This window comes from Cnephaeus nilssonii (genome assembly GCF_951640355.1).
Source record: "Cnephaeus nilssonii genome assembly, chromosome: 6".
NCBI classification, from domain to species: domain Eukaryota; kingdom Metazoa; phylum Chordata; class Mammalia; order Chiroptera; family Vespertilionidae; genus Cnephaeus; species Cnephaeus nilssonii.
This window is the reverse complement of record NC_137077.1, coordinates 3,424,409-3,451,100: the sequence shown is the minus strand read 5'-3', so window position 1 is coordinate 3,451,100 and position 26,692 is coordinate 3,424,409. Positions and strand designations below refer to the sequence as shown.

General features: G+C 61.3%; 1 protein-coding gene across 2 annotated transcripts in view; it reads right to left on the bottom strand.

Moving 5' to 3' along the window:
* Window positions 1-12,447: 12,447 nt before the first annotated feature.
* NFAM1 (NFAT activating protein with ITAM motif 1) overlaps window positions 12,448-26,692 on the bottom strand; it is a 57,861-nt gene continuing 43,616 nt past the window's right edge. For both annotated transcript variants that reach the window (XM_079775831.1, XM_079775830.1), the window contains 4 exons: window positions 26,187-26,299; window positions 23,664-23,774; window positions 14,301-14,387; window positions 12,448-12,973 (listed from right to left, as the gene is read on the bottom strand). In XM_079775831.1, coding sequence (XP_079631957.1) covers window positions 12,914-12,973; window positions 14,301-14,387; window positions 23,664-23,774; window positions 26,187-26,299 — 371 coding nt within the window. In that variant the 3' untranslated portion in view covers window positions 12,448-12,913. The remainder of the gene's footprint in view (window positions 12,974-14,300; window positions 14,388-23,663; window positions 23,775-26,186; window positions 26,300-26,692) is intronic.

Here is a 26,692-nt window from a genome sequence, read left to right as displayed (position 1 = left end):
TTCTCCTCACTGAGGCGGAGGTGGAGAGAGAGAAGCAGCTGGGCTCAGGGCTGGACCAGACCGGGTTTGCATCCCTCGGCTGTTAGCAGAGTGTGTGGGGACCCCACGCTGGCTCCTGTCCCTCGGATTCCTCCCTGGGAGCTGGCAGGGCGGGTGCTTGGTGAACTTGTCTGAAAGGCTCAATCTCCGCTGGTTTTCCTATAGGACTCAGTTCTGCAGCAGCGGAGGCCGGGGTCTGGGCTCCCGGAGCCATCACCCCGGGGAGGGACCACGTGGGGTGCGGCGGGTCGCAGCCCCCAGCGCGGCGCCCCCAGCGGCGCCCAGACCCGCCCGCCGCCCGCCGCCCGCCGCGCGCCGCAGCAAACTTTCCGCGTCCACCCCCGCCCGCGTCCACACCTGCTCGCGGGTCCGCGGCGCCAGCCACCAGCGCGGGTCCCGCAGCCTCGCCTGGCCCGGGTCCCAGAGGGTGCCTCGGGCAGAGTCGGCGTCTCCACCGCCTGCCCCTCCGCGAGGCCGCCGACTGCCAAGCTCAGCCTCGGGGATCAGCCGGCACCACGCGGGGTCCCGGGAGCGCCTGCGCCGGTCTCCACCGCCTCGGCGGCCCCAGATCCCAGAAGACGCCCCGGCGCCCGGGGGCCGCGTCCACACCACCCAGCGACGCTTCCTCACGGAGCCGCGTCCACATCGCCCAAGGCTCACGGGACCCCATAGAGCGCGGACCCGAACGCAGACCCCGCGACAGCCGCTCAGTGTGTGTGTTGGCGGGGGGTCGGGGGGTCGGGGGGTCGGGGGGTCGGGGGGTCGGGGGGTCGGGGGGTGGCCCAGTCCTTTCCCGGCGCCCCCGGCTCTTACCTTGCCCGCGCCCTCACGCTCCTGTCCCGGCGGTGCGGTCTCTTTCACACATTTTGCAATATTGTCGATGGCGAAAGAAAATATTATAAATCCTCTCTCGGCCACGTGGCTGCCCCCCAACCTCCCCCTTCTCCTCTTTTTCCGGCCTTTCGGACAATACTCGACCCCCGCAGCCGGCCGCTGGCCCGGGGGCTCCAGGCAGGCGCGGCCGGCCGAGGCGGGGCGGGGCCTGGGGCGGGGCCGAGGGCGGGGCGGGCGGGGCACTCGCGCTCCGGCCGCCCTCCCGCGGGAAGCCTGGCCCGCGACCAGAGCTCCTGTTCCGGCTCCTGATTGGTCGGCCAACCGGCGAGGCTGACGCCTGATTGGCTGAGAGGAAGAACAGGCTCAGGCCGTGGGAGTGGGGGGTTATGGGTTTCATTCTTTGCCTTTTCTTTCCAGTCCCCACCGTTCTCTTTGGGGCCCCCTGACATCTGCAGACTTTTCGTGGCCGTTTCTGTGCATCATAACACTTAACCACTCGTGTTTGTTTTTGTCCTTTTCTACCAAATAAGGGAGGACTTGAGGTCGGCACCCAAGGTTTGTGCTGCTCACCACTGTATCCCCAAGGCCTGGCACATAGTAGGTGTTCAAAACGTGTTTGCGGGTTGAATTTATGGGAAATGTGCACACAGGTTTTTAGAGCTGTCTTTACGGCTGGTATTGGTATTCTCCTTTAAGAACGGGGAGACTGAGGCGCGGAGAAATGCTGTCACCAGGGAGTGAATGGGGGAACTGAAAATGGGACATGCTTGCATCCCGGACCCCAGATCTCCTCCACGCAGCGATGCCCTGTGGAGTGTCAGGGCCTCAGTTTCCCCTCTATCAAAGAGAGTGCTGGGTTAGAGCAGATGTGTTAGGAGATGAGTTATTTCAATGAACACACTACTATACCCGTATAATAATGTGCTTGGGCACAGTATGTTAGGAATGAGACAGCCCCAGTCTCCATGGTGAAATCCCGGTAGCCTGCTGGGCCTCTCCCTCCCTGGGGCCCTCTCCTCTCTAAATCACAGAGGAAGTGAAGCACTCTGCTCCAACCAGGCTATCTTGCCCTCCTCTGAGGGTGTGGGGGCGTGTGGGAGGAGCCACCACAGCTATCATTAAGCAAACTAACTTGAGCAGGCATGCTATTCTGGGGGGATGGCAACCCCTTGAATTGTGAGGTGGTCTCCCATAAGGGATGGGGAAAGGCCTCCTCTGACAAAGGAGGGTGTAGGAGCTGTTCCCGCAGTCGGGTGGGGAGCCTTAATTGACCACGAAGACGCTAAGACCCTGGGCAGCCGGGTTCCGGCGTGCAGAAGAGACAGCTTGGTGGCACAGTGCGTTCTTGTGTCTCTGTCTGCACATGACCTCTTATAAAGACACCGGCCATTGCCTGGCTGGCGTGGCTCCGTGGTTGAGCATCAACCTATAAACCAGGAGGTCAGGGTTCGATTCCCAGTCAGGGCATATGCCCGGGTTGAGGGCTCAATCCCCAGTGTGGCAGTCGATCAGTGACTCTCTCTCATCATTGATGTTTCTCTCTATCTCTCCCTCTCCATTCCTCTCTGAAATCAATAAGATATATACTTTTTTTTTTTTTAAAGACACCAGCCATTGGATTTAGGGCCCGTCCTAATCCAGTATGACCTTCTGTTGATTACATTTACAAGAAGCCCATTTCTCACTCAGGGTACAGTCCCAGGGACCGCTATCTCTTTGGGAAACACGATACAACCCACAGCAAAGCTCCATCAGGAGAGGACATTCCGGCCAGAGGGGAACAACAACAACAGAGGCTGCGAGGCTGCTGGCTGCCACTGCTCTCCTGCCACTCATCCCGGCTCCTCTCCGTCCTGGTACCCGGCCGCTGCCTGAACGGCCGGGAGGGAGCTGACCCGCTGCACATCAGGCCTTCTCAGGCCTCCCCTTCCAGCAGACCCTGCCCAGCCCGGGCCCTGAGGAGAGCCCAGCCTGCCTGTCCCTCCTCCTCCCGCTACCTGCCTGGTCCCTGCCCCCCACCAGAATCCCGCAGACAAGATGGACAAGGACAATAAAAGCTGTTTCACAAGCAGGTGGTGATTAATCGCCAAGTTAATTAAAGAGGCAGTAATTACACTCGGATTTCAGAGGAAGGAGCGGTATCGTAGGCAGGGATGGGCAGTCAGCCTAAGCCTCCCCGAAAGGACCTGAAAAGGCAGGAAAATACAACATTTTTTAAAAGCGAGTGCTCCCACCGTAGCTAGCATGTTTTATCTGTCAGAATCAGGTGTGTGTGTGTGGGGGGGGGGGGGGCCTTAGATTTTTAAACTTGTTTCTGTACTTTCCCATGTCTTTGGAATATTTAAAAGGGGAAGGTTAAGTGCAGCTAACCTCCAGTTTGGGGGGTTATAAATGGCCTCAAATACCTCACATTGTGCCTCTCCCTTGACACAATGGAGAGGACCTTAAGATTATGTATGAACGGAACCCCGTTTGCCCACCCAGCACATCCTAACGCCCGCGATGCTCTGTCTTCATTTCTGATTGATTTTCCCTGGCAGAGGCACAGAATTCTTCGCTTTAAGTGTCAGGCTCTCTCTGTCAAGTAGTTAATGACCTATAAAGCACTTAAAACATACTGGAGGAGATGCTATTTGGAGGCACCCTGTGGTGTACCCTCTCCTATTGTCAGTAATCACCACTCATTTATTTGCTCTTATTGGTTTGGAATTTGCTATCAGGTTTCCCTAAAGCGGAGCCCACCAGGAAAGGCTCAGTGCCATATGGGTCCAGATGGGTGCTGGGGTTGGGGGCCCTGGTCACCTCTTGGTGCACCTTCCCTAACTACCTCATTCATCCTGCAGCTGTGGCCACTATGACCTTCCCAGTTTTTCCTTACCACCTGTCTGCACCCTTGACCTGTCTCCTGAGTCCTGACCCATTCTGTTGTCGTTGGGACACCTCCCCCTGGTTGCCACCAGGATTTCTCCTTACTTTGCGGCTCCACGTCTGTGCCTCTGGTCGTGTTTGCTGAAACCAGCCTCTGTCCATTGGGTGGGGGCATGGACACCCCTTCACCCTTATGCCTTGAGGCCAGCAAGTGAGCAGGTTTTGTTGGCCTCCACTCTGAAGTGGCTCTAAAGTCTGGTCCCCTGCCCCAACCTCCGCCTCCTTGACACAGCCCCAGCCCCTTAAGCTTTTGCCTATCTTGGCAGCTTCCAAATTGGAACAGGCCACCCTCCCCGGAGCCGCTCACTCGAGTGGCCTCCTGAAGAGCAGTGTAAGGGATTTTGCTCTCCTGCTCCCCAACCTCGGTGTGCTCCTCAGGCCTCTCAGCCTGGCATCCAAAGCCCTTCACAGCCTGGGCCTGGGGTCATCTCCCCGAGCGCCTCACCTCTCCCGCCCTCTCACTCCCTCCATCCTCAGGCCGTTGTTCATCATTTCCTCCCCCTGAGCTACCCTCACCCTCCCAGGCCTCCCTCCAGGGAGCCTTCCTTGGTTTTCTCAGGCGGAGTGACTGCCCCCCTGGGGCTCCCGAGGCCCTTACCACAATGTGCTTCCCCTGGGGTCCTGTGCTGCCTGCCTGTCACTCACTCAGGAACATTTATTGACTGTCCACTGGGAGAGGCGTTGTTGGGAACATCAGCTTTGGATTCAGACAGGCCCAGGTTCAAATCTGGCTTGGTACCTTGCTGGCTGAGGGACCTTGGGCACTCGCTACTCCTCTCTAAGCCTCAGTTCCCTCCTCTGCCATGCCCCAGGCGCCTGCCCCAATTGGAGAAGGAGGTCAGTGCTAGCCTGGCGAGGTCCATGCTGAGTGACAGATGAGGCCCAAGGTCAGGTGAGCAGAGGCCATGGCGACAGCAGCCTCCAGGTGAGAGCTGCGGGAGGCATCCACAGGAGCCGGGGGGAGGGGGGAGGGGGGGGTGCCTGGACCAGGGCGTAGCAGGGCTTCTCCAGGAGGCCCCAGCGTACAAGGCTGAACACCCTCTTCAGGAGGGAGAGCGTGTTTGTGTCATGGGTTTCTGTAACCAATTACCACAAACTTGGAGGCTTAACCCAGCACACATTTATTCTCTTACTCTTCCAGAAGCCAGAAATCCAGAGCCCGTGGCCCTGGGCGGACCCCGAGGTGTCAGCAGGGCCACCTCCACCCAGAGGCTCTGCTTCGTTGCCTTTCCAGCTCCTGGAGCCTCATTCCCGGGCTCGTGGTCCCTTCCTCCACGTTCAAAGCCAGCAGCTTCAAAGCCAGCAGCGCAGCAGCTGCAAATCTTTCTGACTCCAAGTCCCATTGCCTCCGCCTTCCGTTATCTCCCTCTTATCATCCAGGGGAATCTCCCCATCTCAGGACCCTCAGTCACACTGCAAAGGCTTTCACGGGTCCCAGGGATCAGGCTGTGGGCATCTTGGGCGTGGGCATTATTCCACCCTCCACATAGGCACCAGCTCTGACGTTCCTTCTGGGGCTTGAAGCTCAGCTGCACCATCTGCCAGCTGTGTGGCCTTGGGCAAGTTGCTACATCTCTCTGATCCTCAGTTTCCTTATCTATGAAACTAGAGGCCCGGTGCACGAAATTTGAGCACTGGTAGGGTCCCTAGACCTGGCTGGCAATCAGGGCCTATCAGGGCCTTCCGGCTGCCAGCCAGGGCCTTCCTTCATTCCGTGCTGCCCCCTGGTGGTCAGCACACGTCAGAGTGAGTGATCGAACTGCCGATCTCCTGGTGGAACTCCCGAGGGAACACAGGGAACACGTTGCATGTCAGCCTTTTATATATATAGATGGGAACCGTGTCTAGCTCCAGATAAGAACTTAGTAAGCATTTAATTATTAGGCAGAGGGAGCTTCATGTGCCAGAGCCTGAAGGTTGAGAGAGGCTGCAGAGGAAGAGCAGGAAAGGGGACAGGGCAGGGCGGCTCGGGTGGAGGGGTGAAGGGGTGAAGGGGTGAAGGGCTGGAGGGCGGAGCTGGATCTGGTCCCAGGGAGGTGTGTGCATGTGTGTATGCTCTGACCGAAAGTGTTTAAACGGGGCAGATTTTGTTTCCTCTTATTGAGATACAATTCACATATCATAAAATTCACCCTTTTAAAGTGTACAGTTCAGAGCTTTTTAGCATAGTCGCAAGGTTGTGCAACCATCAGTACTATCTAATTCCAGAACGTTCTCATCACCTCGTAAAGAAACCCCATTCCTGCTAGCAGGCGCTGCTGCTCCCCGAAGGCGGGGTGGTTCTGGGATGGAGCGTCCGGAAGCTCCCCACCATCTCCAGCCCCAGGCTCGAACCCAGAAAGAAGACAGCTGCGTCCTCCAGCACTGAGATGGGGGGCAGGAGCGGCTGAGAGGCCCCACCAACCTGGGCTCAATGCTCGGCCCCTCCCAGCCCCTCACTTCATGGGAGGAAGCAGGGCCAGCCTTCGGCATGGGCAGAGGCGGGGTGGGGTGGGGGCAGAGGGCGGAGGCAGGGCTCACTGTACCCACCACAGGTACCATTTTCCTATCTGGACCTGAGCCCCTCTCACCCCCTGGGACTCACTGCACAGACTGGTCCTAACCAGAGCTCTCCTGGCTCCACCCTCCCCACACACAGCACCGAGGGCTCCCCCTACAGGAGGCAGTACCTGTGGGGCAACTGGAGGAAGTTGGGGGGCATTTGAGGCTGGGCCCTAAAAGCCGGGAGAAGGGAACTTGTTAAGGGCCTGAGCAGCTGAGCCTCCCCTACTGACCCAGCCACTCTTGGGGTGGCTGTGACTGGGGCCTGAGGAACCCACAGGGGCTTCTTCAGTGCTCCCTGCACCCCCCTGGGCTTAGCTCTGCTGGTGGCTTGGAGGGCCCGAGGCCCCACACGGTCAGGGCTGTCTGGCCTCGCCTGGAGCCAGCTGAGCGGGAGGGAAGGCCATCTGGCGAGGCGAGGGACAGCAGTTGCCGCCGCAGAGCCGGCTGAGGCCTCCCCCGGCAGTGACAGGGGCTTCTGGGATCAATTAGCAGAACCGCCCTGACAGGGCTCAGGGCCCCTGACGCACGCTCCACAGGCACGTGGCATCGATCGGAGCCTCTGACAGCCCGGGCGGCCAGGAGGTGAAGCCGGGCTGTGCTGGCCTGTCTCCTGGGCCGGGCCGGGCCGGGCCTCCAGCAGCCCTGCACAGAGCCCGCCGCTGCCCGCCAGGCGGAGGGGCTGGCCTCCCAGAACCCGCACTGCCACTGTTGTGCCTCTCCAGCTGTGGGTGCGGCACGGCTGTCTCCGTTTTCACAGTGTCAGATGGGTCACGTGCTAATTAGAGATCACTTCCAGGAAATTAGGGGCGGGGGCAGGGGGAGGAGAATCATTCTCCCTCTTTTGTCAGGAACTGGCACTCAACCTCCAGCCGAGGAAAAGGTGCACTTACTCTTTAAACAAGTGGCTCCTCAGCCCTCTGATGAGTCAGGCACAGAAGGAGACAAGCAACGCGTCCCCCAAGGAGCCTCATCTCTGACAAGCTCCCTCTGGCCCCAGTCGCCCCAAGGCCGGCCCATCCATGCTCCCATGCTCCCTCTGAATCTGAGCAGGAATTCCTGCTCAAGTGCCACCTCTTCCATGAAGCCTTCCCTACAACACCCTCCCCCACCAAGCAGTTCATGCATTGCTCTGACCTCCTTTCGTTGAATCAGTTCACGCAGATCCATCTCCCCAGGAGGCCCTGGCGTCCAGAGCACAGGGGCAGGGGTGGGGGGAGACTAAATGGGTGGGCTGAAGGAGGAAGGAAGGGGGCGCTGGGGAGAAAACCAGGTCAGCTGGGACCCACGGTGGGAACCAGGTACAGGGCTGTGCTCTGAGCCGAGGCAGCGAGGTCAGCCAGCGTGGTCCCCTGGCCTGTGGCGCTCACTGGGGCACGGGGATGGGGTGGGCAAAGGGGTGACAGAAAAAGCCCTGCTCCTCCTCGGCCCCTGGGGGTCCACAAAGCGGTAAAATTAAACCCTCTCCAGATATAGCCTTTGCAAGTAGGTTTTCAGGTAGCGAGAGGATTGTAAGTGGGGAACGATGCCAATTACAGCAGCGTTATCCCAGATTATCAAGCTTCCAAGGGGCGCTCACACCTCCAGGCGAGCTGCGCCTGAAATTGCCAGGGAGGCCGGGGATCCAAATGTCTAGGCGGCCTGAGACCAGGCCCCTGCACCTCTGCTGACGCCATCTGCCCAAGGAGATAGACCACGGCGGGGGGAGGGAGGAGGCCCCGACGCCCACAGTTCTGAGACACCGGGTGTGAGCATGTAAGCTGCCAGGCCACCTCGGAATAAAGCTCGTCCCTTCACGGCTGCCCGCACCCTGGATGCACCAAGCCCTCTAAGGCTCCTTCTGTGCCCCTCCCGCCCCGGAACCCCCCTCCCCTGACCCACGGAAGCAGCGAGACTGTACACAGTCGGAGCCAGCACAGCGATGCCCCCTCTGGGCCATGTGACCTTTAGCTAGTCTGCTTCTCTGGACCATCTGCTCTGGTAAAAGGGGGAGCCAAGGCCCCACTTCACGGGGGTTTTCGGGAGGGAGGGAGATGCTGCGGACAGACAGCCTGAGGAGCAGGACCCACACCGCCTGGGCGCCAAGGACCCGGCAGCGCCTGTGAGCGCCGTCCACGCCCTGACAGCTTGCCGGTGTGTCCGCGGATGCTCCCCGCAGCCCCTGCGGGGACGCTGAGAAATTGTGAACAGCGGCCAAGGCCATGACGGGAGCCTGATCGAATTAGGGTCCTGGGCCTGTGGATCCCTCGCTGTGAGCCGAGCCCGCGGCTCTGATGAGCTGTCACCGCAGGCCGCCACCACGGGGGCTGCGTGAACAAAGCAAGGCCAATCCCACCTACGGAAGGTGCCACGGAAGCGCTTCAGAACCCCACGCGAGGACGGCCCAGCTTGTGTCCTTGTGTGTGTGCGTCTACGTGTGTCAGCCCGGAGGGGAACACACCCATTGACTCGGTGTCAGCTCCGGGAAGGGTTGGGACGGGGGATCCGAGGGGACAAGAGCATCGGAGGAATTTCACTTTGCTGTGGTTTGTTGGTACCACAATAGGCGCCCACCTCACCTGCGTAGATACCTTAAAAAATACATACTGCCTGGCAGTGTGGCTCAGTGGTTGAGCGTCGCCCTGTGAACCAGGCGGTCACGGTTCGATTCCCAGTCAGGGCACACGCCCAGGTTGTGGACTCGATCCCCGGTGTGTGGCGTGCAGGAGGCAGCCGATCGATGATTCTCTCTTATCACTGGTGTTTCTATCTCTCCCCCTCTCCCTTCCTCTCTGAAGTCAATACAAATATATTTTTTAAAAAATACATACTAATACCCAGTGCCGAGGGCGGGGCCTGACCCAGGCTCGGTCAAGGCCGGAGGCTGTGGTTACCACGGCAGGTCAGGGAGGCCTGGGAAGGAAGGTGTCTCGGTGCCTCCTGCCAGGCCCCCAACTCCCGGAGTCTGGATTCGGGACTGCGGAGGCCCCGGGCGCAGGTGGACAAGGGACATCCGCAGGCGTCCAGGAGGGACAGAGAGACGCCCTCCATCAGCCCCCTCCTGGCTGAGCGCTCTGCCAGGAAAACGATTGAACGACGTAAAAATCCATCCCGGAAACCCCAGAGGCCCCCTCAGGGTGGAGCGCGGCCTCTCAATGCGAAGTAAAGGAAGGGCAGATCTGCCGGTAACTTGATTTCGGGTCAGTGAGGGCTGGCGGCCGAAAGGCAGTGGCTGTGCGGGCGGAGCACCCGCCCCGTGCCAGGGACCCGCGATGCCAGCTGTGAAGGCGGGGTTCCCTGGGCACCCGCACGTGTTCCCATGGAAACTCTGCTTTGCAGAAGCCTCTGGAAATTGTTGCCTGGGAGGGGCCGCCGCGCACTTCCCACACCCGCTCTGCAGTTTGGTTTCCAGGGATGGCTTCTCGGGCAAGTGCCGAGGGAGCAGGGCAGAGGGGGCTGCGGCTGCGAGCCCCGGCGGGGCACAGTGGGCATCAGAAGGCTCTGAAGAGGGAAGAGGGTGGCGGGCACGACCTAGGCACAGAGGTTGGGGAGTGCCGAGAGCGCAAGGGCAGGCCCCGCAGGAGAGCACCCCGAGACCCCTCAGTGGGGCCGGGGCCAGGCCGGGCCGGACAGGGGGCGGCAGCTCCGGAGGCCTGGCCCTCAGGGCTGCCTGGGGCTTCTCCCAGCAGTTCTAGGCCCAGGGCCACCCCAGGGTGGCTGCCATCCACCTCAGGGTCCAGGCTCCCTGCTCCTGGGCCTCACTTGCTCCCCATCAGGCTCCCTTCCTGGGGCACTCTCTCCACCGCTCTCCTTCTCTAGCCCCTCCTGAGCGCCCCCCCCCCATACACACAGGTGCCCCCTTTGGGGCAGCCACAGAGCCTGGGTCCCCAGCCCCCAGGAGGCCTGACCGCTCCACGCTGCCTCCTGCAGCTGGCTTTTCCTGAAGGATTTGTGGGGAAGGAAGGCACACCAGGCCCCCCATGCCCTCTGCACCCCGCTGAGCCTGTGCAGAGCAGGGCTCCCCATCTGTCCCCTCTGAGCAATGCTGAGAGGCCTTGATTGTCCCTGAGACCCAGCTCAAGTGGACATGGCTGCTGAGAGGCGAACTGGGGGGGCCCAGCCCCCCTGCCCCAAATGACTGTCAAGGTGGTCCCTCTCTCCTCTCCCCCATTTCAGCCACACCCAAGCTACCAGCCTGTCTGGAGGAGCTCTCTGTCCCCTCCCCCCTTTCTGCCACCTGCACCCACTGGGGTAATCTGACACCCCTCACCCCTGCCCTGCACCAGCCCATCTCCATGGGCTCTCAGTCCTGGGGGTGGAGGGGGGCCTCTCAGTCCTGGGGGTGAAGGGGGGCGGGGGGGTGCTCAGTCTTCTTTGCTCCACACCTGGAGTCCCAGAACTCTTTCACCATACACACCCCACCCTCGCCCGTGTCAAAGCCCCTCCGAGGGTCCCCCACTTCACCCTGACCCCCCTCTTCCTCCTCCTGCCTCTGTCCTGCTCACATGAAAGCCGCCTGGCTCCCCAGCCTTGCCCTGAACCAGGCTCAGCTCTGTCTGCTCCACAGCGGGTGACTGGCTGGTCCCTGAGGGCCCGGAAGCCACAGGGAGGAGCTGGGCTTCTGTTCCAGGTGAGGGGGGAGCGGTGGAAGGTTGGAGCACAAGGAGGGACAGGACCCCACGTGGAGAAGCGTGTGGGGGCAGGGCAGCCTGCTGGGGCCTGGAGCCCGGTGTGGGGGTAACCCTGCCAGGCTCCCCTCTCTACCCTCGGAGCCAACTGGAAAAGGCTGGTTTCCAGCCAGAGGGCCTGGGGCCCAGGGGCTGAGGACGAGAGACCCAGGCCCAGGGAGCGGCCTCCTGGTCTGGCTGGCTTTGGGTTTCTTGGGGAGGCTCACTGCACCCTGAGCAGCAGGCTCCCCTCGCCTCCACCCCCACTGGCCGCTGCCCAGGCTGTGGAGCCAGAACCTGGACGGGCCTGCCCAGGGCAGCTTCGTCTGGCTAAGCAGCACGGGTTCGCTCAGCTCCAGCCTCCTGGGGCCCAGAGGCCTCTCCACCAACCTCACCCCGCTCAGAGCCCTGCTGCTGGGCTCGCTGCGGGGCTGACGGCTGGGAGGCGAGGACCCAGGAAGGCTAGCCACCCTCCACCCCCAGACTCTCTACCAGGGTCCGGGCCCCCCACCCTTCCCTACACATTCCAGGTTTGTGTGTGAGGGGCAGATGGGGGTGGGAGGGAGGACTGGCTTGTCCATTTTACAAATGAGAAAACAATGGGAAGCCGAGGGAGGGGTGGGGACAGCCCAACAGCCTGGGTGATCTGGCCCTCAGCTCCTGACTTCCTGCGAAATGGGCTTCCACTCATAACGAGGGGCTGCGGTGGGGTGAAACGAGGGGCCATGTGCACACGGGGCCTGAGCTTCTGCAATGTGAAGGGACCCCTCCACCCAGCCAGGGGAGCCCCCAGGCACCAAACCGTGGAGCTGGACCGCGATGGAGAGGTGGCAGGAGGGAAGGGCTGTCCTCGGGGATCCTGACCGACTATAATGCAGATAAAGGCCGAAACCGGTTTAGCTCAGTGGATAGAGCATCGGCCTGTGGACTCAAGGGTCCCAGGTTCGATTCCGGTCAAGGGCATGTACCTTGGTTGCGGGCACATCCCCAGTAGGGGGTTTACAGGAGGCAGCTGATCGATGTTTCTCTCTCATCGATGTTTCTAACTCTCTCTCTCCCTTCCTCTCTATAAAAAATCAATAAAATATATTAAAAAAAAAAAAAAAGACAGAGGAGGTGGGTGGGGTCAGGACGGCCAGACAAAGGGGGCTTTGGGGGACCAGGCCTTAGTGTGGAAGGAGGAGCAGCTGAGGCCCAAGGGTGGAGAGGCTTGAGGAGCAGGGGGTGGGGAAGCAGTTGGCACCACGGGTGCAAAGGGCCAGGCGGAGGGGAGACAACCTTGGGGTCCTTGTTGGGGGGCAGAGAGCTTTAGGCTGTTCAGCTCCCGGTTAGCCAGCACCGCCCCCTCCCCCGCTCAGGACAAGCGGGACCCTTCCTCACCACGGAGCCCGGACCTCCCTGCTCCCGCCCCAGGCACTCGGCCACCTGCTCAGCCCCCGGCTCTGTCCCCAAGGCCAGCCCAGGGTCACCTTGTGCGGTCACCTTGCGCCTCGGGCCTAGGTGGGCGGGGGCAGCGAGGTGGGGCATAGTCTCCGTTGCTCCTTTATTTCCCCTCCTGTGCACACAGCACCGACACGGGTCCCTCGCCGGGTCCCTCCTGAGAGTCTCGGGGGGCCTTGTAGGTGCCAAGAGAGCCCGGAGGCCGAGGAGGGCTCTGGAATGGGGGGGCCCACGGGAGCCCTTAAACACTGAGGAGGGGCCCACCAGGCAGAGGGCACGACTTGGACAAAGGCCTGGAGATGAGAAACACGCAGTGGGTGCCCCTCGGGGTGGGTGCGGACCGAGGCAGGAAAGCCTAGAATGTGGGGGTGAGTGCCCGGCGCCCCCTGAGGCCTCACTCTTGGTCCCGATCAAGTCCTCTGGAGGGAGGGGCGGCCCCAGAGCCTCTGATCCACGGCGAGACCTACGGGCGGGCGGAGCTGGTCCTAGAGATTTTCATAGACCAGGTTAAAGTCACTCTCATCCTGAAATCGGTGCGCATTCTCCTGGGGAAAGAAATGAAAAGTAACAGGTCGGGGAAAGAACAAACTCACACCAATCTAGTTCCGGTCAGAGGCGAGCAAACTGTGGCCTCCTGCGTGGCTGTGACAGGGACGCCTGTCCTGTCCCCAAGCCCTCCTCGCCAGCCTCTTCCCCTCACTCCACCCACCCTGCTCTCTGCCCTCCTGCCCCTCCCCCCACCCCTCCACCCCACCCCCGTTGCTGCCTCAGGGCCTCCCCACATGCTCTTCCCTCTGTCTGGGCTGTTCCTTCCACACCACCTGTTCCCCCCAAACCTCCTACTCACCCTGCAGGGCTTGCTCAGCACCCCACGACCCCCTCCCAGCCCCGGTCTGTCCCTCCAGAGCCCCCCTCTCGGACGGGGCCACCATGTCTCTGTGTGTCTGTCGGGTCAGTGACCCTATTCTTTCAGCCCCGAGGCTCCTGGAGGGCAGGGGCCTGTCTTAGCATCCTGGGCAGCACCCCAAGGCCTGGCCCAGGGTGGGCACTGCCTGGAATGACCCAGACATCTTTGTGGGTCAAGGCCTAGGAGAGGAAGAGCTTTGAGATTCACTAAACAGCACCAGCCTGGGCCCCTGTGCCGGGGGAGACCGAGCATCAGCCCCTCTCACTTCCTGATGGCTCTTCCAAGGTGCCCACGGGCCTACCCACCGCCCACGGGTTCCTGTCCCCGCCTAACAGCCCCTCCTGCTTCACGGGGTCCAAATCTCTGCTGTAGATGATACTTCACTTGGAACTCGTTTGAATTCAGGGCACTCGGTTTTGCAGCCAAGTGTCACTCACCCACTTTACAGATGAGCAAACTGAGGTGTGAAAGAGAATCGTGACTAAGTGAAACGCCTTGGCCCCCAGCATGACAATTAGGGAGCCCTGCCCAGGCCAGGCCCGGCCAGGCGGGCACCAGCTCAGACTCCGGCCCCTGACCTCGGCCAGCATCCGCCTGCGGGCAGCTAGAGGACTAACACCGGGCGCCACTGCGCCAGTGGGAGCTGCCATGGCGCACACGGCACGGCGCCGGCTGGGTCCCCACTACAGCACCCGGCCCTCGGCACATCTAGGAGGTGAGTGCTGTCCGGCTCCTCGGTGCACAGCGGGAGCCTCGGGCACAGAGGGCAGCCGTGGGCAGGGCTGCCGGCTGGTCAGGGGTGGGGCGGGGGTTCCAACCGCCCAGTGCTCTTGGCGCCAGGCCAGCTGCCTCGGGGGAGGGCTCCGATTCAACAGCAGGGCTCACCCCGTGGTCCTCTTCCCCCCACGTCACACCTGGGGGGTCAGACGGAGCTCAGGGGAGCCGGGCTGGCTGCCCCTGCTTACCTGGGAGAGAAAAGTCCTCCTGGCGGGCGGGCTGCCGGCCTCGCTCTGCATGCAGGCGTAGACCTCAGTGTCCTGGCGCTGCAGGGCCTGCAGGAGGCGCGCGAGGGTCAGAGGGACGGGGACAGCGGGGCAGGGCCTGGCCCGGGCAGCTGCGAGAGCTCAGAGGACGGGCAGAACCCTCTGGTCCCTAGTCTGCGAGGGGATGCCCGCCTCGCCCGCCATGCCGTGCCTGGTCACACTGCCACCCCTGTGAACCTGCAGTCCCTCTCTGCACCCCTTTCCCGCGTGTACAGGGGGACTCCTCTCTGCCCCTCCCCCCGCCACCTCCCTCACACCACCTCCAGGCTCCAGCCAGCAGACCCCAGACACCCGTGGCCATAGCGGCGATGATGCCCTCCTGCCAGCCACCCTCACTCCCCTGGCCCCAAACCCTGCCCCTGTGAGGGCCCCACCCATCCACAGCATCCAGACCTCCCGTAACGCCCACCCCAGCCGCACTCACGGATGACCTGGCACCCTCTCTCATCAAGCTGTACCTGGTCAGGCTCTGGGTCTCGGAACCTATGGCTGTGCTTGGCACACTCGGAGGCAGCACCAACCGATGCCACGAAGGGCTCCTCGCTCGCCGGGTGTGTGTTTGGGACTACACACTCTCGGCCCGGCTCTGAGCAGCCTGAGCGGGGCCCTCGGGTAGAGAGAACCAGGGCTTTGACATCAGACAAGACTAGGTCCAACTCTCAGCTCTGACACCTGCCAGCCAGAGGCAACCCCTGAGCCTTCCTGTCCTCTGTTTCCTTGTCTGTAGAATGGGAACAATTGCATCTATCTTGCAGGTTCGGTGCACGACTAAATGAGATATTGCACAGGATGGGCCCAGCCCAGGGTCTGGAAAACAGTAGGTGCTTAATAACTGTTGAATCGTCATCAGTTGAATGAGCATCAAAGGAGGCTTGAGACCTCCCTCCCTCTCTGCGGTCACAGCCTGGACCCTGCCTGGGACTCGGAGCAGAGCCACCAGCAGCCTCAGCAAGAGGCAGCAACCTTGCCTTCCCACGTGTACATGTCCTAGGGATGCCGGCTGGTTGCCAAGGAGGTGGTTTCCCTGGCAACCGGCAAGCAGGGGTTGCTGAGGCAGGCTGAGAGACAGGTGGTGCTCTGAGGCAAGAGAGGGGGGAGACGCAGAGGCAGAAGGAGGCACCGAGAGGCGCTGGGGCATGAAAACCGTGTAATAAACCACCGGGCTCTTGGGAGACCCTCGTGTCATGGGCATCACTCACAGCGCTGGCAAGGTGGCCCTGGGGACCAGTTCCAGGGCCTCCGAGCCAGAAAGAGGGTGGGTCTTGGGAGAGGGGGCGCCAGCTCAGATCAGACTCCAGCCCCGAAGTCAGGCAGCAGTGGCCTGGGGGCAGCTGGAGGCCTGACACCCTCCACCTGAGGCCAGTGTAGGCGCTGCCCTGCCCCCAGGGGGAGCTGACGGCCTGTGCCCAGGGGCAGCTGACACCCTGTGCCCAGGGGGAGCTGTGACGGCCTGTGCCCAGGGGCAGCTGACACCCTGTGCCCAGGGGGAGCTGTGACACCCTGTGCCCAGGGGGAGCTATGACGGCCTGTGCCCAGGGGCAGCTGACACCCTGTGCCCAGGGGGAGCAGTGACACCCTGTGCCCAGGGGGAGCTGTGACGGCCTGTGCCCAGGGGGAGCTGTGACACCCTGTGCCCAGGGGGAGCTGTGACACCCTGTGCCCAGGGGGAGCTGACGGCCTGTGCCCAGGGGGAGCTGTGACACCCTGTGCCCAGGGGGAGCTGACGGCCTGTGCCCAGGGGGAGCTGTGACACCCTGTGCCCAGGGGGAGCTGTGACACCCTGTGCCCAGGGGGAGCTGACACCCTGTGCCCAGGGGGAGCTGTGACACCCTGTGCCCAGGGGGAGCTGACGGCCTGTACCCAGGGGGAGCTGTGACACCCTGTGCCCAGGGGGAGCTGTGACGGCCTGTGCCCAGGGGGAGCTGTGACACCCTGTGCCCAGGGGGAGCTGACGGCCTGTGCCCAGGGGGAGCTGTGACACCCTGTGCCCAGGGGGAGCTGTGACACCCTGTGCCCAGGGGGAGCTGATGGCCTGTGCCCAGGGGGAGCTGTGACGGCCTGTGCCCAGGGGGAGCTGTGACACCCTGTGCCCAGGGGCAGCTGACGGCCTGTGCCCAGGGGGAGCTGTGACACCCTGTGCCCAGGGGGAGCTGTGACACCCTGTGCCCAGGGGGAGCTGTGACACCCTGTGCCCAGGGGGAGCTGACACCCTGTGCCCAGGGGGAGCTGTGACACCCTGTGCCCAGGGGGAGCTGACGGCGTACTGTCAGGGCTGCCCCAGGAGAAGCCAAGGCCCATCATGCTGCCCACAGCCCCGCCACCACCGCCACCACCGCCACCTGGCGCGGGAATGGTGACTGTGCCTCGGTGGCCCTGAGCCTCCCCCTCTGTCCACCCAGGCCTGGACCTCCACAATGTGCTGCCCCTCCACGCTGGACACGCTGGTCACAGAGAGAAGGGAGGAAAGGGCTCCTTGCTGACAGCCAGGCAGGGGAGCAGATCTGGGGTCCTCAGTGGCTCCCCCTCCCCGTGTCCCGCTCACATGGGACACGTTAGCCCAGGGGTGTTGCAGGTCACAGCCCCTCAGCGGAGCCAAGATGGGAACTCAGGCCTCTGGCCCCGGCTCCACGCGCTCCCGTGTGGCCAGAGGCTTTCCGAGCCAGCGGAGAGCTCCCCGCCCAGGACCCCGCGGGCCTCTGCCCACAGTGGCAGGCGGCTGTGCCGGCAGGAGCCGCTGGGGCAGAGGGCAGGGAGGGCTGCAGCGGGCCGGCAGGAGCCACTGGGGCAGAGGGCAGGGAGGGCTGCAGCGGGCCGGCAGGAGCCGCTGGGGCGGAGGGCAGGGAGGGCTGCAGCGGGCTGGCAGGCAGCAGCTGGCAGGGAAGCGCTGACAGGTCCTGGCCTGCTGCTGCCTTTCATCCAGGTGTGACCGGCATCACCGGCTGGAAGTGCAGGCAGCCTCGGTGACAGGACAGCCTCTGAGGCTCTGAACCAGACCCCACTCCTTCCTGGTGGGGAGGAGGGCCTGCCTCCCTCAGGTGTGCCTGCTGGGGGGCTGTGCTGGGCTGTGCTGTGCTGTGCTGGAGAAGTGGGAGGAGTAGGGAGGAGTGGGAGGAGTGGGAGGAACAGGGAGGAGCAGGGAGGAGTGTGAGGAGCAGGGAGGAGCAGGGAGGAGCAGGGAGGAGCTGGGAGGAGTGTGAGCAGCAGGGAGGAGTGGGAGGAACAGGGAGGAGTGTGAGGAGTGGGAGGAACAGGGAGGAGCAGGGAGGAGTGTGAGGAGCAGGGAGGAGTGGGAGGAGCAGGGAGGAGTGTGAGGAGTGTGAGGAACAGGGAGGAGCAGGGAGGAGTGTGAGGAGCAGGGAGGAGCGGGAGGAACAGGGAGGAGCAGGGAGGAGCAGGGAGGAGTGTGAGGAGCAGGGAGGAGCAGGGAGGAGCAGGGAGGAGCTGGGAGGAGTGTGAGCAGCAGGGAGGAGCAGGGAGGAGCAGGGAGGAGCTGGGAGGAGTGTGAGCAGCAGGGAGGAGCAGGGAGGAGTGGGAGGAGCAGGAGGAGCAGGGAGGAGTGGGAGGAGTGGGAGGAACAGGGAGGAGCAGGGAGGAGTGTGAGGAGCAGGGAGGAGCAGGGAGGAGCAGGGAGGAGCTGGGAGGAGTGTGAGCAGCAGGGAGGAGCAGGGAGGAGCAGGGAGGAGCTGGGAGGAGTGTGAGCAGCAGGGAGGAGCAGGGAGGAGTGGGAGGAGCAGGAGGAGCAGGGAGGAGTGGGAGGAGTGGGAGGAACAGGGAGGAGCAGGGAGGAGTGGGAGGAGCAGGAGGAGCAGGGAGGAGTGGGAGGAGCTGGGAGGATGGGAGGAGCAGGGAGGAGTGGGAGGAGCTGGGAGGATGGGAGGAGCAGGGAGGAGTGGGAGGAGCTGGGAGGATGGGAGGAGCAGGGAGGAGTGGGAGGAGCAGGAGGAGCAGGGAGGAGTGGGAGGAGCTGGGAGGATGGGAGGAGCAGGGAGGAGTGTGAGCAGCAGGGAGGAGCAGGGAGGAGTGGGAGGAGCTGGGAGGATGGGAGGAGCAGGGAGGAGCAGGGAGGAGTGGGAGGAGCAGGAGGAGCAGGGAGGAGCTGGGAGGAGCTGAGAGGATGGGAGGAGCGGGAGGAGCAGGGAGGGCTAGGTGCAGGACTGAGGGCGCCGGCCCAGGCAGGTGCACGGAGCCGAGGGGAGGTGTCTGGGAGCTGCGGAGGGAGAGTGGTACCACATGCTGATGCCCGTGTGCCCACTCTATGCCTAGCACTGAGCCCCACAGAGTCCTAGGCACCTGGAAGGCGAGAACAGTCCTCCACTCATGATATGGCAGATCACTGAGCACCTACTGTGTGCTGGGCACTGGGCTGTGCAGGGTGGGGGTGTGAAGCAGACGGATCATGAGGGGGAAAGGTGGCCATAGGGCCAGGAAGATGGGGAGGTCGGGCCCTGGAGGGGCGGGGCGGTTGCCATTTTAAAAGGAGGCCAGGAAAGGCCTCCTGGCAAAGGGGCGTCTGAGCAGGGGGCTGGGGGTGAGGGAGTGGCCACTCGGATCAGAGGCCCGTGGGGGTGACGTGCATGGTGTGTGGGAGCAGCAAGGAGGCCGGGGTGAAGGGAGGAAGGGAGGGAGGTAGGGAGGGAGGGAGAGGTGGGGAGGGTGTGAACAGAACCCGCGGGGGCCACGCAGGGCTGTGCCACTGACTGAGAGACCAGCCCCCTTAGAGGTGGCCCCTGAGACTGCTTCCCGCCTCCAGCTCCCGGGGTCCTCGCGGCCTGGGGCCCCGCTGCTGGCTCCCACCCATCACCCCGCGGAGGCCACAGCCCACAGCTGCTCTGGCGCCGGTGCTCACGGCAGGGCCGCCTGCAGCTCCTGGCCTGGGAGACACAGGCTCCTGCACCTCGGGCTCCCCTGGCTGGCTGACCCCAGGGCTTTCTGCTTCTCCGAGGACCCAGGCTCCCCAGGGCCTGAGCAGAGCAGGGGCCTCTGTCTAAGCTGGACCCCATCCCTCCGCCGTGGCGGGGGCAGGACAGACCGAGCGGCAGGGACCCCAACAGGCCGGCGGGTGGAAACCCAGGGCAAGACTCCAAGCGCGAGAGGGCAGCCGGAGGGCTGCTGGGTCGGGTTCCAGATGCGCTCAGAGACAGATGTGCTGACGGACCAGACACGAGCGGGAAAGCAAGCACCGCTAGGCCTGCAGCCCCAGCGCAGGACGGGCGGAGCCGCCACTCACCCGCACGCGGGCTGAGAGAAACCCATGGAGTGTCCAGAGAGGCCTGTTGGTCAGAGAGGCCTGGGCTGGAGACAGCCATTTGGGGGCCATCAGAGTGTGGAAGGTCTCAGAACCGAGAGGCGGAATGTGATCACCCAGGGAGGGGAGTGAAGACCAAAGAAAAAGGGTCCCAGGACTGCACCCCTTAGAGGTCAGGGTTCCAATGGGAGGAGTGGGAGGAGTGGGAGGAGCAGGGAGGAGCTGGGAGGGCTAATGAAGGAGGCTGAGGAGGTGTGGCAATGGGGGGAGGTAAGGGGAGGGGCAATTAGGAGAGAGTGGAATGTTCCAGAAGCAAGTGAAGGAAGTGTGTCAGGGAGGGGGGAGAACTCAGTGGCCGGATGCTCCTGGTTGGTCAGGGAAGGGGAGGACCAGGAACTGGCCATTGGATTTCACGACGCGGAGGTCAGTGTGACCTTGAGAAGCAAGGTTTTGGGGAAGAGGAGGTGGGAAAGGAGAGAGACACTGATCGTGGGGGTCTGACAGCCCCAGGAGTCTTGGAGGAAGCGGGGCTGCTGGAGGGGGTGTGGGCTCAAGATGAGGAATTTAAGATGGAAGGAGTCAGAGCATGTCTGCAAGCTGTGATGCTGTATCATTAGCCCTGTCTGACAGAGCATGGAACCGAGAGTCCGCTGGTTAAGCAGCAGAACTCAGAGCAAAACGAGTGGGCTTTGAGCCCGTCTGTCTGGCCCACTCCAAGTCCGTGCTGCTGAACAGGGGCGTTGGTACGAGAGCTCTCTTTCCCGTCTTAGGGAATCATGAGCATCTCCCCACAGGAATAAACAGCAAAAACGGACACAATTAGAAGGAGAAATACACAAATCTACAATCATATGGGCAGATTTTAACTCACTTCTCTTAACACCCGTTAGACTAAAGAAAAATATATGTAATATTTTAACAGTATCAACTTGATGTAACGGACACGTATGAAACGCGTAGCCAGGTACCATGCAAGTTCTTTTCAAGCACGCACAGACCATAGGCTGACCCGCAAAGCAAGTCTCAGAAGGCTTCAGAGGATTGAAATCATACGGAATCCATTCCCTGATCACAGCGGAATTGGTGAGAAATTTAAAAGACACACAGAATAATAACTAGAATATAATTAAACATTTGAAAATTAAGCAAACCACACTTAAATCACCCATGGGGCAAGGAGGAAGTCTCCATGGACAATTTAAACTGAAAGATAATAAAAATATATCAAAACTTGCGGGATACGGGCATTGGTTAGAGCATCCTCCTGATACACCAAGGGTGCAGGATTGATCCCCAGTCAGAGCATATACAAGAAACAACCAATGAATGCATAAATAAGTGGAACAACAAATCTCGCTCACTCTCTCAAAGTAAATAAATAAAATATTAAATTTAAAAAACGTGTGGGATACAGCTAAAGCCACACATAAAGGCAAGTTCATAGTGTTAAGTACATATATTAGAAAAGAAGAAAGGTTGAAAATCAATAATCTATCCATAGAGAGGAATATACAAAACTCCTTCCCCAGAGGTAGGGGACAAGACAAGGATGCCTGCTATCACACTCCTATTCACCATCACACAGAGGTCTTAGGCAGCACAATAACGCAAGAAAAACAAAGCAAAAGGATGAGGTCAGAAAGGAAGAAATGGAACTTCCACTTTCATAGATGGCATGGCTGGGTTCATAGATAATCCAACGGAATCTACACAGGAACCATTAGAATTAATGAGTGAATTCAGCAAGGTCACCCTCTCCACAAAGTCAATATACAAAAACCAATCACATGTCTACATACCAGCAGTAGACGATTAGAAAATAAAATGAAAATGAGGATAATACCTGTATCCTAAAACCCCCACTGTGAGAATTAATGAGATAATGAGTGGGAGTCCTAACTCGGTGCCTGGCACACAGTAGGTACTCAACAAAGGGCTCCTGACATGATCATCCCTGTGATTAATGTCATTCGTATCTGCCCAGGTCCAATCCCAGCTGGCAGGGACTGGCCAGCAAAGCCCGTGGCCTCCCTTACACCTTCAAACCTCTCCAAGCCCCCTGCACCAGCTCCTGCCCCGCTGCCCCACGCTCCAGAGGGGCTGCCGAGCCTCCGAGGAGTCTCAACACAGGCGAGAACGGGGTTCCACGCAAAGGGGAGTCTCCCATCAGAAAGGATCTTGTAGAAGAATATTATTCACGTGGAAAGATGTTCACGAGACAGTGTAACATGAAAAAAAAAGCTGTATTACTCCAACTTAAAAAAAAGCATGTGTGAATGTACGTATGGGTCTCTTTGTATGTTTTGTTTTGTTTTTTCAATGGACTGGAAGGTATAGAAGTCAATCTTACTAGTATTTATCCTGAAAGAAGACAGAATTAGGATGATGGTTATTTTCTTCACTTGATATATATGAGAGAGATCCTGTGTGTGTGTGTGTAGAGGGGGAGAGAGAGAGAAAGAGAGAGAGAGAGAGAGAGAGAGAGAGGTTTTATTTAACAGCTGACACCAGAAGGCCTCGTGGGAAAACCCCTCGTGAGTTGCTGGGAGGGAAGAGAGCGTATGTGGAAGTCTGGGGCCGAGTGGGGAGCGGAGGCTGGTGGAAACTCCCTGGGTGGAGGGCTGAAGACCCTGGGGGCGCTGGCCTTGTTCTGGTCTATTTGGAGCTGTCGGCGCTGCCTCAGAAGGACAGTCCCTCTGCCTCGTCCCCGTCTGCCCCACCCTGAGTAAGCAGGCATGTCCTAATGCCCTCTGTGTGGGGTGCCATGGAGATGGAGGAAGGACCCACGTTTCATGTGTGAGTCAGGCTGATGGGGACAGGAGCAGTGACAGCGAACACGGCAGAATCCTAGCGCTGGAGGCGGCCCCAAACACGCCCCTGGGGCGCCTGAGTACCCCGCAGGGCTCTGCACCCCCAGGCAGAGAGCTAAGATCTCAGCCTGGCGGCTCTAGATCGCACGGCTGCAGACCCCAGCCGACCCCGGGCGGCGCTCATTCTTCACGTTCTCTACAATGAGCAGATGTTGCTTGTGGAACTAAGACAGACAGAACTGAGCAAGAACGTTTGTTGTCTTTCTGGCCGCCAGGCAGAGTGGCTGTGTGCTGCCCGGTGGGCGGGCTGGGGCTGGTGGGCACACCCAGCTGGGCACGTGGTTTAGCCTCTCCCTCAAATAATGATGGAGACCATTAGTGATGGAGGATCCACGGTACATGGAAAGGCGTCCCTGCCGTGTCTCCTCTTGATCACAAGGATATAAAACTATGCCTGTGTGTAGTTCTGGGGAGGGGGTGGGCGGGGTGCAGGGTGCGTGTGAAGAATTGAAAGTCATTGATGTCACCCGGCTGGCGTGGCTCAGTGGTTGAGCGTCGACCTATGAACCAGGAGGTCACGGTTTGATTCCTGGTCAGGGCACAGGCCCGGGATGCAGGCTCCATCCCCAGTAGGGGGCGTGCAGGAGGCAGCCGATCAATGACTCTCTCTCATCATTGATGTTTCTATCTCTCTCTCCCTCTCCCTTCTTCTCTGAAATCAATTTTAAAAAAATATTTTTTTAAAAAAAAGAAAAGAAAAGAAAGCTGTTGGTGTTAAGGGCTTAGGACGGTGCCCAACCTTTTCCTCTTTTTGTGACTCTTGTCGCTACGATGTTTGTGCAATAAAAACAGGAAGGAGCTGGTAGAGCATCTGGTTGGATGAAGGAACTGTCTTCGTTCCTCACCAGCTCCTGCCCCAAGACCCTTGTTTCAGAAGTGGGGGGGGGGGGGGGGCTGGCCCAGGAGGGGACCTGGGCACTGCACATGGGCATGCCTGCCAGGGGTCAGGGCCACGCCCGGAATCTCGGTTCACCTTCATAGGAAGCCCGCCAGTGGGACTTCCTGTCCCAGATTACAGATGAGGAACTGAAGGCTCAGAGAGGTCACAGAGGGTGCATGACCAAGGGTCATACACGGGTGCATGACCAAGCCTGGGAGCCAGACCCACACCAGGCCTGAGCTAGGGGGGCCAGGCCTGAGGGGGGGGGGGGGCAGGCCAGCCGGACTCACCGTGTAGAGGGACTCGGCCGGAGGCTGCTCGGGGCGGGCCGTGCTCGGGGCCGGAATCTTCGCGGCCGGGATCCTCTGAGCCAGCTGCCTCCAGGAAGCCCGCATCTGCGTCTGCGAGGAAGCCAGCCAGGGCTCAGGGTGGGAGCAAGGACTCCCCTGTCCCCTTCCTGGCAGACCCACCGGGACAGGGTGGCAGGCTGCCGTGAGGCCGCACACAAACGGATCGCTCCGCGCCAGCCCCCGCCCTCTCCAGGGATCCTGCCGGATGCCTCCGAGGCCTGCGTCTCACCACTCAGCTGCCCGGGAATGATACAGACCCACGAGGCACTGCCCACGGACCCGGGTGCCAGCGAGGCCGGGTCCCCACTGTTGGGGGCGGTGCTGAGCGAACAGCGCGCTGCCCTCCCGGCTGTGGCCTCGGGAGAGCCACTTCCCCTCCCTGGGCCTCAGTTTCCTCATCAATGACCCTCTTCTGCAAAACTGGTGTGAGGATTCAGGGAAGTTGTGAGAGGGTGAGTGCTTGGCACGCAGGTGGCCCTCAGCAGCCAGCACACAGCTGTCAGGCACCTCTTGCCAGCTGGGTGGCATGAGAGATGGAGCTTAGGACCCGGTGGGGAGACAGACGTGGGACCAGCATTCTCCCAGCAGGGCACACGCACAGACCACGGGGACAGGCTCTGGCACGGGGAGGGGCAGACCCTCACCTGGCAGGAGGGACGTCTAAGACCTGAAGCCCGAGAAGTTCGTTTGGCAGACAGGGAGGAAGGGCAGAGGGAACAGCATGTGCCCGGGCCTGGAGGTGCTGAGGAACTTCAAGACGGTCAGCGTGGCCAGAGAGAGGCGCAGCTGCCCGGGGCGGGTCAGGACGGCCTCGCAGGGGCGTGAAGAGGATGGAGAGCGGAAGCCTCTGGCGGGAGGGGCCGGGATGGGCTGTGGTTTCAGAAAGCTCATGCTGGCGGCCACGCACAGCACTAACGGTGGTGGTGGAGGTGGTGGTGGAGGCAGGGGTAGCGGTGGAGGGCGGGGGTGGGGGGGGAAGGCAGCCAAAGGGCTCAGAGAGAAGAAACAGTAGGAGGCGCCCCGCCAGCCCCTTCCGAGGAGGGGGCCCAGGGAGGCGGTCGCCTCACGCCCCTCATCGCGGGCACCGCACTGCCAGCAGCCGAGCAGCAGCCTCTCTCTGGGCAGAAGCTAATTAAAAAGCCTGGCCGCCTGCCAGCCCCAGCCCATTTACTCGGGATTAGCTCTCGAGAGCTACTTCACTCTCAGGCAGAAGCCGGCGCCACCCCCAGTCACAGCGCGATGGCTGCTCAGGAAGATGGGCCTCTGGGGTGCCAGGTGGGGCCTCACACACATTCCCTGCTGGGTCTCATGCGCCCCCAATAAACCTGCCAGGCCAGTCTTCATATGATCTGTTCCACCCCTAGGGCGGGAAGGCTCAGAGGGCGCGGGCGACTTGCCTGAGGCCACGGAGCCAGGGCCTGGCAGAGGCAGGGTTGGAACGGGGTCCGATTTACCTGCCGGGACTGGGAGTTCTCGCTCCTTTCTCTTATTGGAGTGTGTAGGCCTCACAGACAGTGGGACAGGCACTGGCGTCTGTGTCACACTTCACAGTTTGCAGAGAACTTGTTCTTAGTCTCACTGAATCCTCATAATCACCTGACGAGGTGGGCATGGAATTTCCATTTAAAAAAAGGGGGGGACGCCAGGCCAGCGTGGCTCAGTGGTTGAGCATCGACCTATGAACCAGGAGGTCACGGTTCGATTCCCGGTCAGGGCACATGCCCATGTGGGTTTGATTCCGAGTAGGGGGTGTGCAGGAGGCAGCTAATCAATGAGCCTCTCTCATCGTTGATGTTTCTCTCACTCTCTCTCCCTCTCCCTTCCTCTCTGAAATCAATCCTATCTAATAAAGAGGGAATATGCTAATTGACCATCATGCCCTCACAAAGATGGCGGCACCCGCAGCCAATAAGGAGGGACTATGCTAATTGACTGTCACACCCTCAAAGATGGCAGCGCCCACAGCCACAAGATGGCGGCGCCCAGTTCCCTCAGCCCTGCTGGGGCGGCAGGTGCACGACACGGCCGGGCCTGCGCCCAAGTGGGCCTGGCCACTCTGTGCACCTGCCTCTGGAGTCCCCCAGTCCCCTCAGCCCCCCAGCCACCCAGGGCTGCCCGAGGCTCAGGTAACCAGGGCCGGCCAAGGCTTTTGCTGCCGGCAGTGGCAGCAGCAGAGGTGTGATGGGGGCATCGCCTTCCCCTGATCGCCAGGTTGCCTCCCATCCCTGAAAGCTCCCGGACTGTAAGGGGGCAGGCCGGGTTGAGGGACCCCCCTCCAGTGTATGAATTTTCATGCACCGGGCCTCTAGTAAAAATATATTTAAAAAAGGGGAGGGGACTGAGGCTTGTCCACTTAGGCACCGGGACACCCTGCAGGGAGGGCAGGCAGCCCTGGGCCCTCGGGGCATTCCCAGCGACTGTGAGGGGCGAAGGGGCAGCGCCGAGGCGCGTGGGCATCCCTACCTTCTTCCAGAGCAGCAGGGCCGTGCCCAGGACGCTCAGGGCACCCAGGATGCCGATGAAGCTAAGGAGCAGGACCTTCTCGGGGACCCTGGGGGGCTCTCGGTAGCCTGTGTCTAGGAGGAAGGCAGGGAAGCAGAAGGGTTAGTGATGCCTCACCCCATAACCTCCAGGCCCCCAATCCCTGGTCCCCTTTACCCAGGACCCCCTTACACCCCTCCCCCACAAGGACCCCAGACTCCCGCCTCTCCCAATGTCCTCCTCCCACACGCGGTGGCTGAGCCCCTTCCTGGGTCAGCTGCCGGATGCTTCCTAAGGGCCCTGCCTCAGGAGCCGCTCCCCGAGAGCTGCCTGTGGGACCCCCGGCAAGTCACCTCCCCTCCCCGGCCTCCCTTCTCCACACGGGGGACAGGGGCACGTGGGCAGGTATGGTGAGCCCGGAGGGCATGGTTGGTTTGGGCCTGGCAGGTGCCTGGCCTGCACGGGGCGGAGGGAGGGGTGCTGGGGAT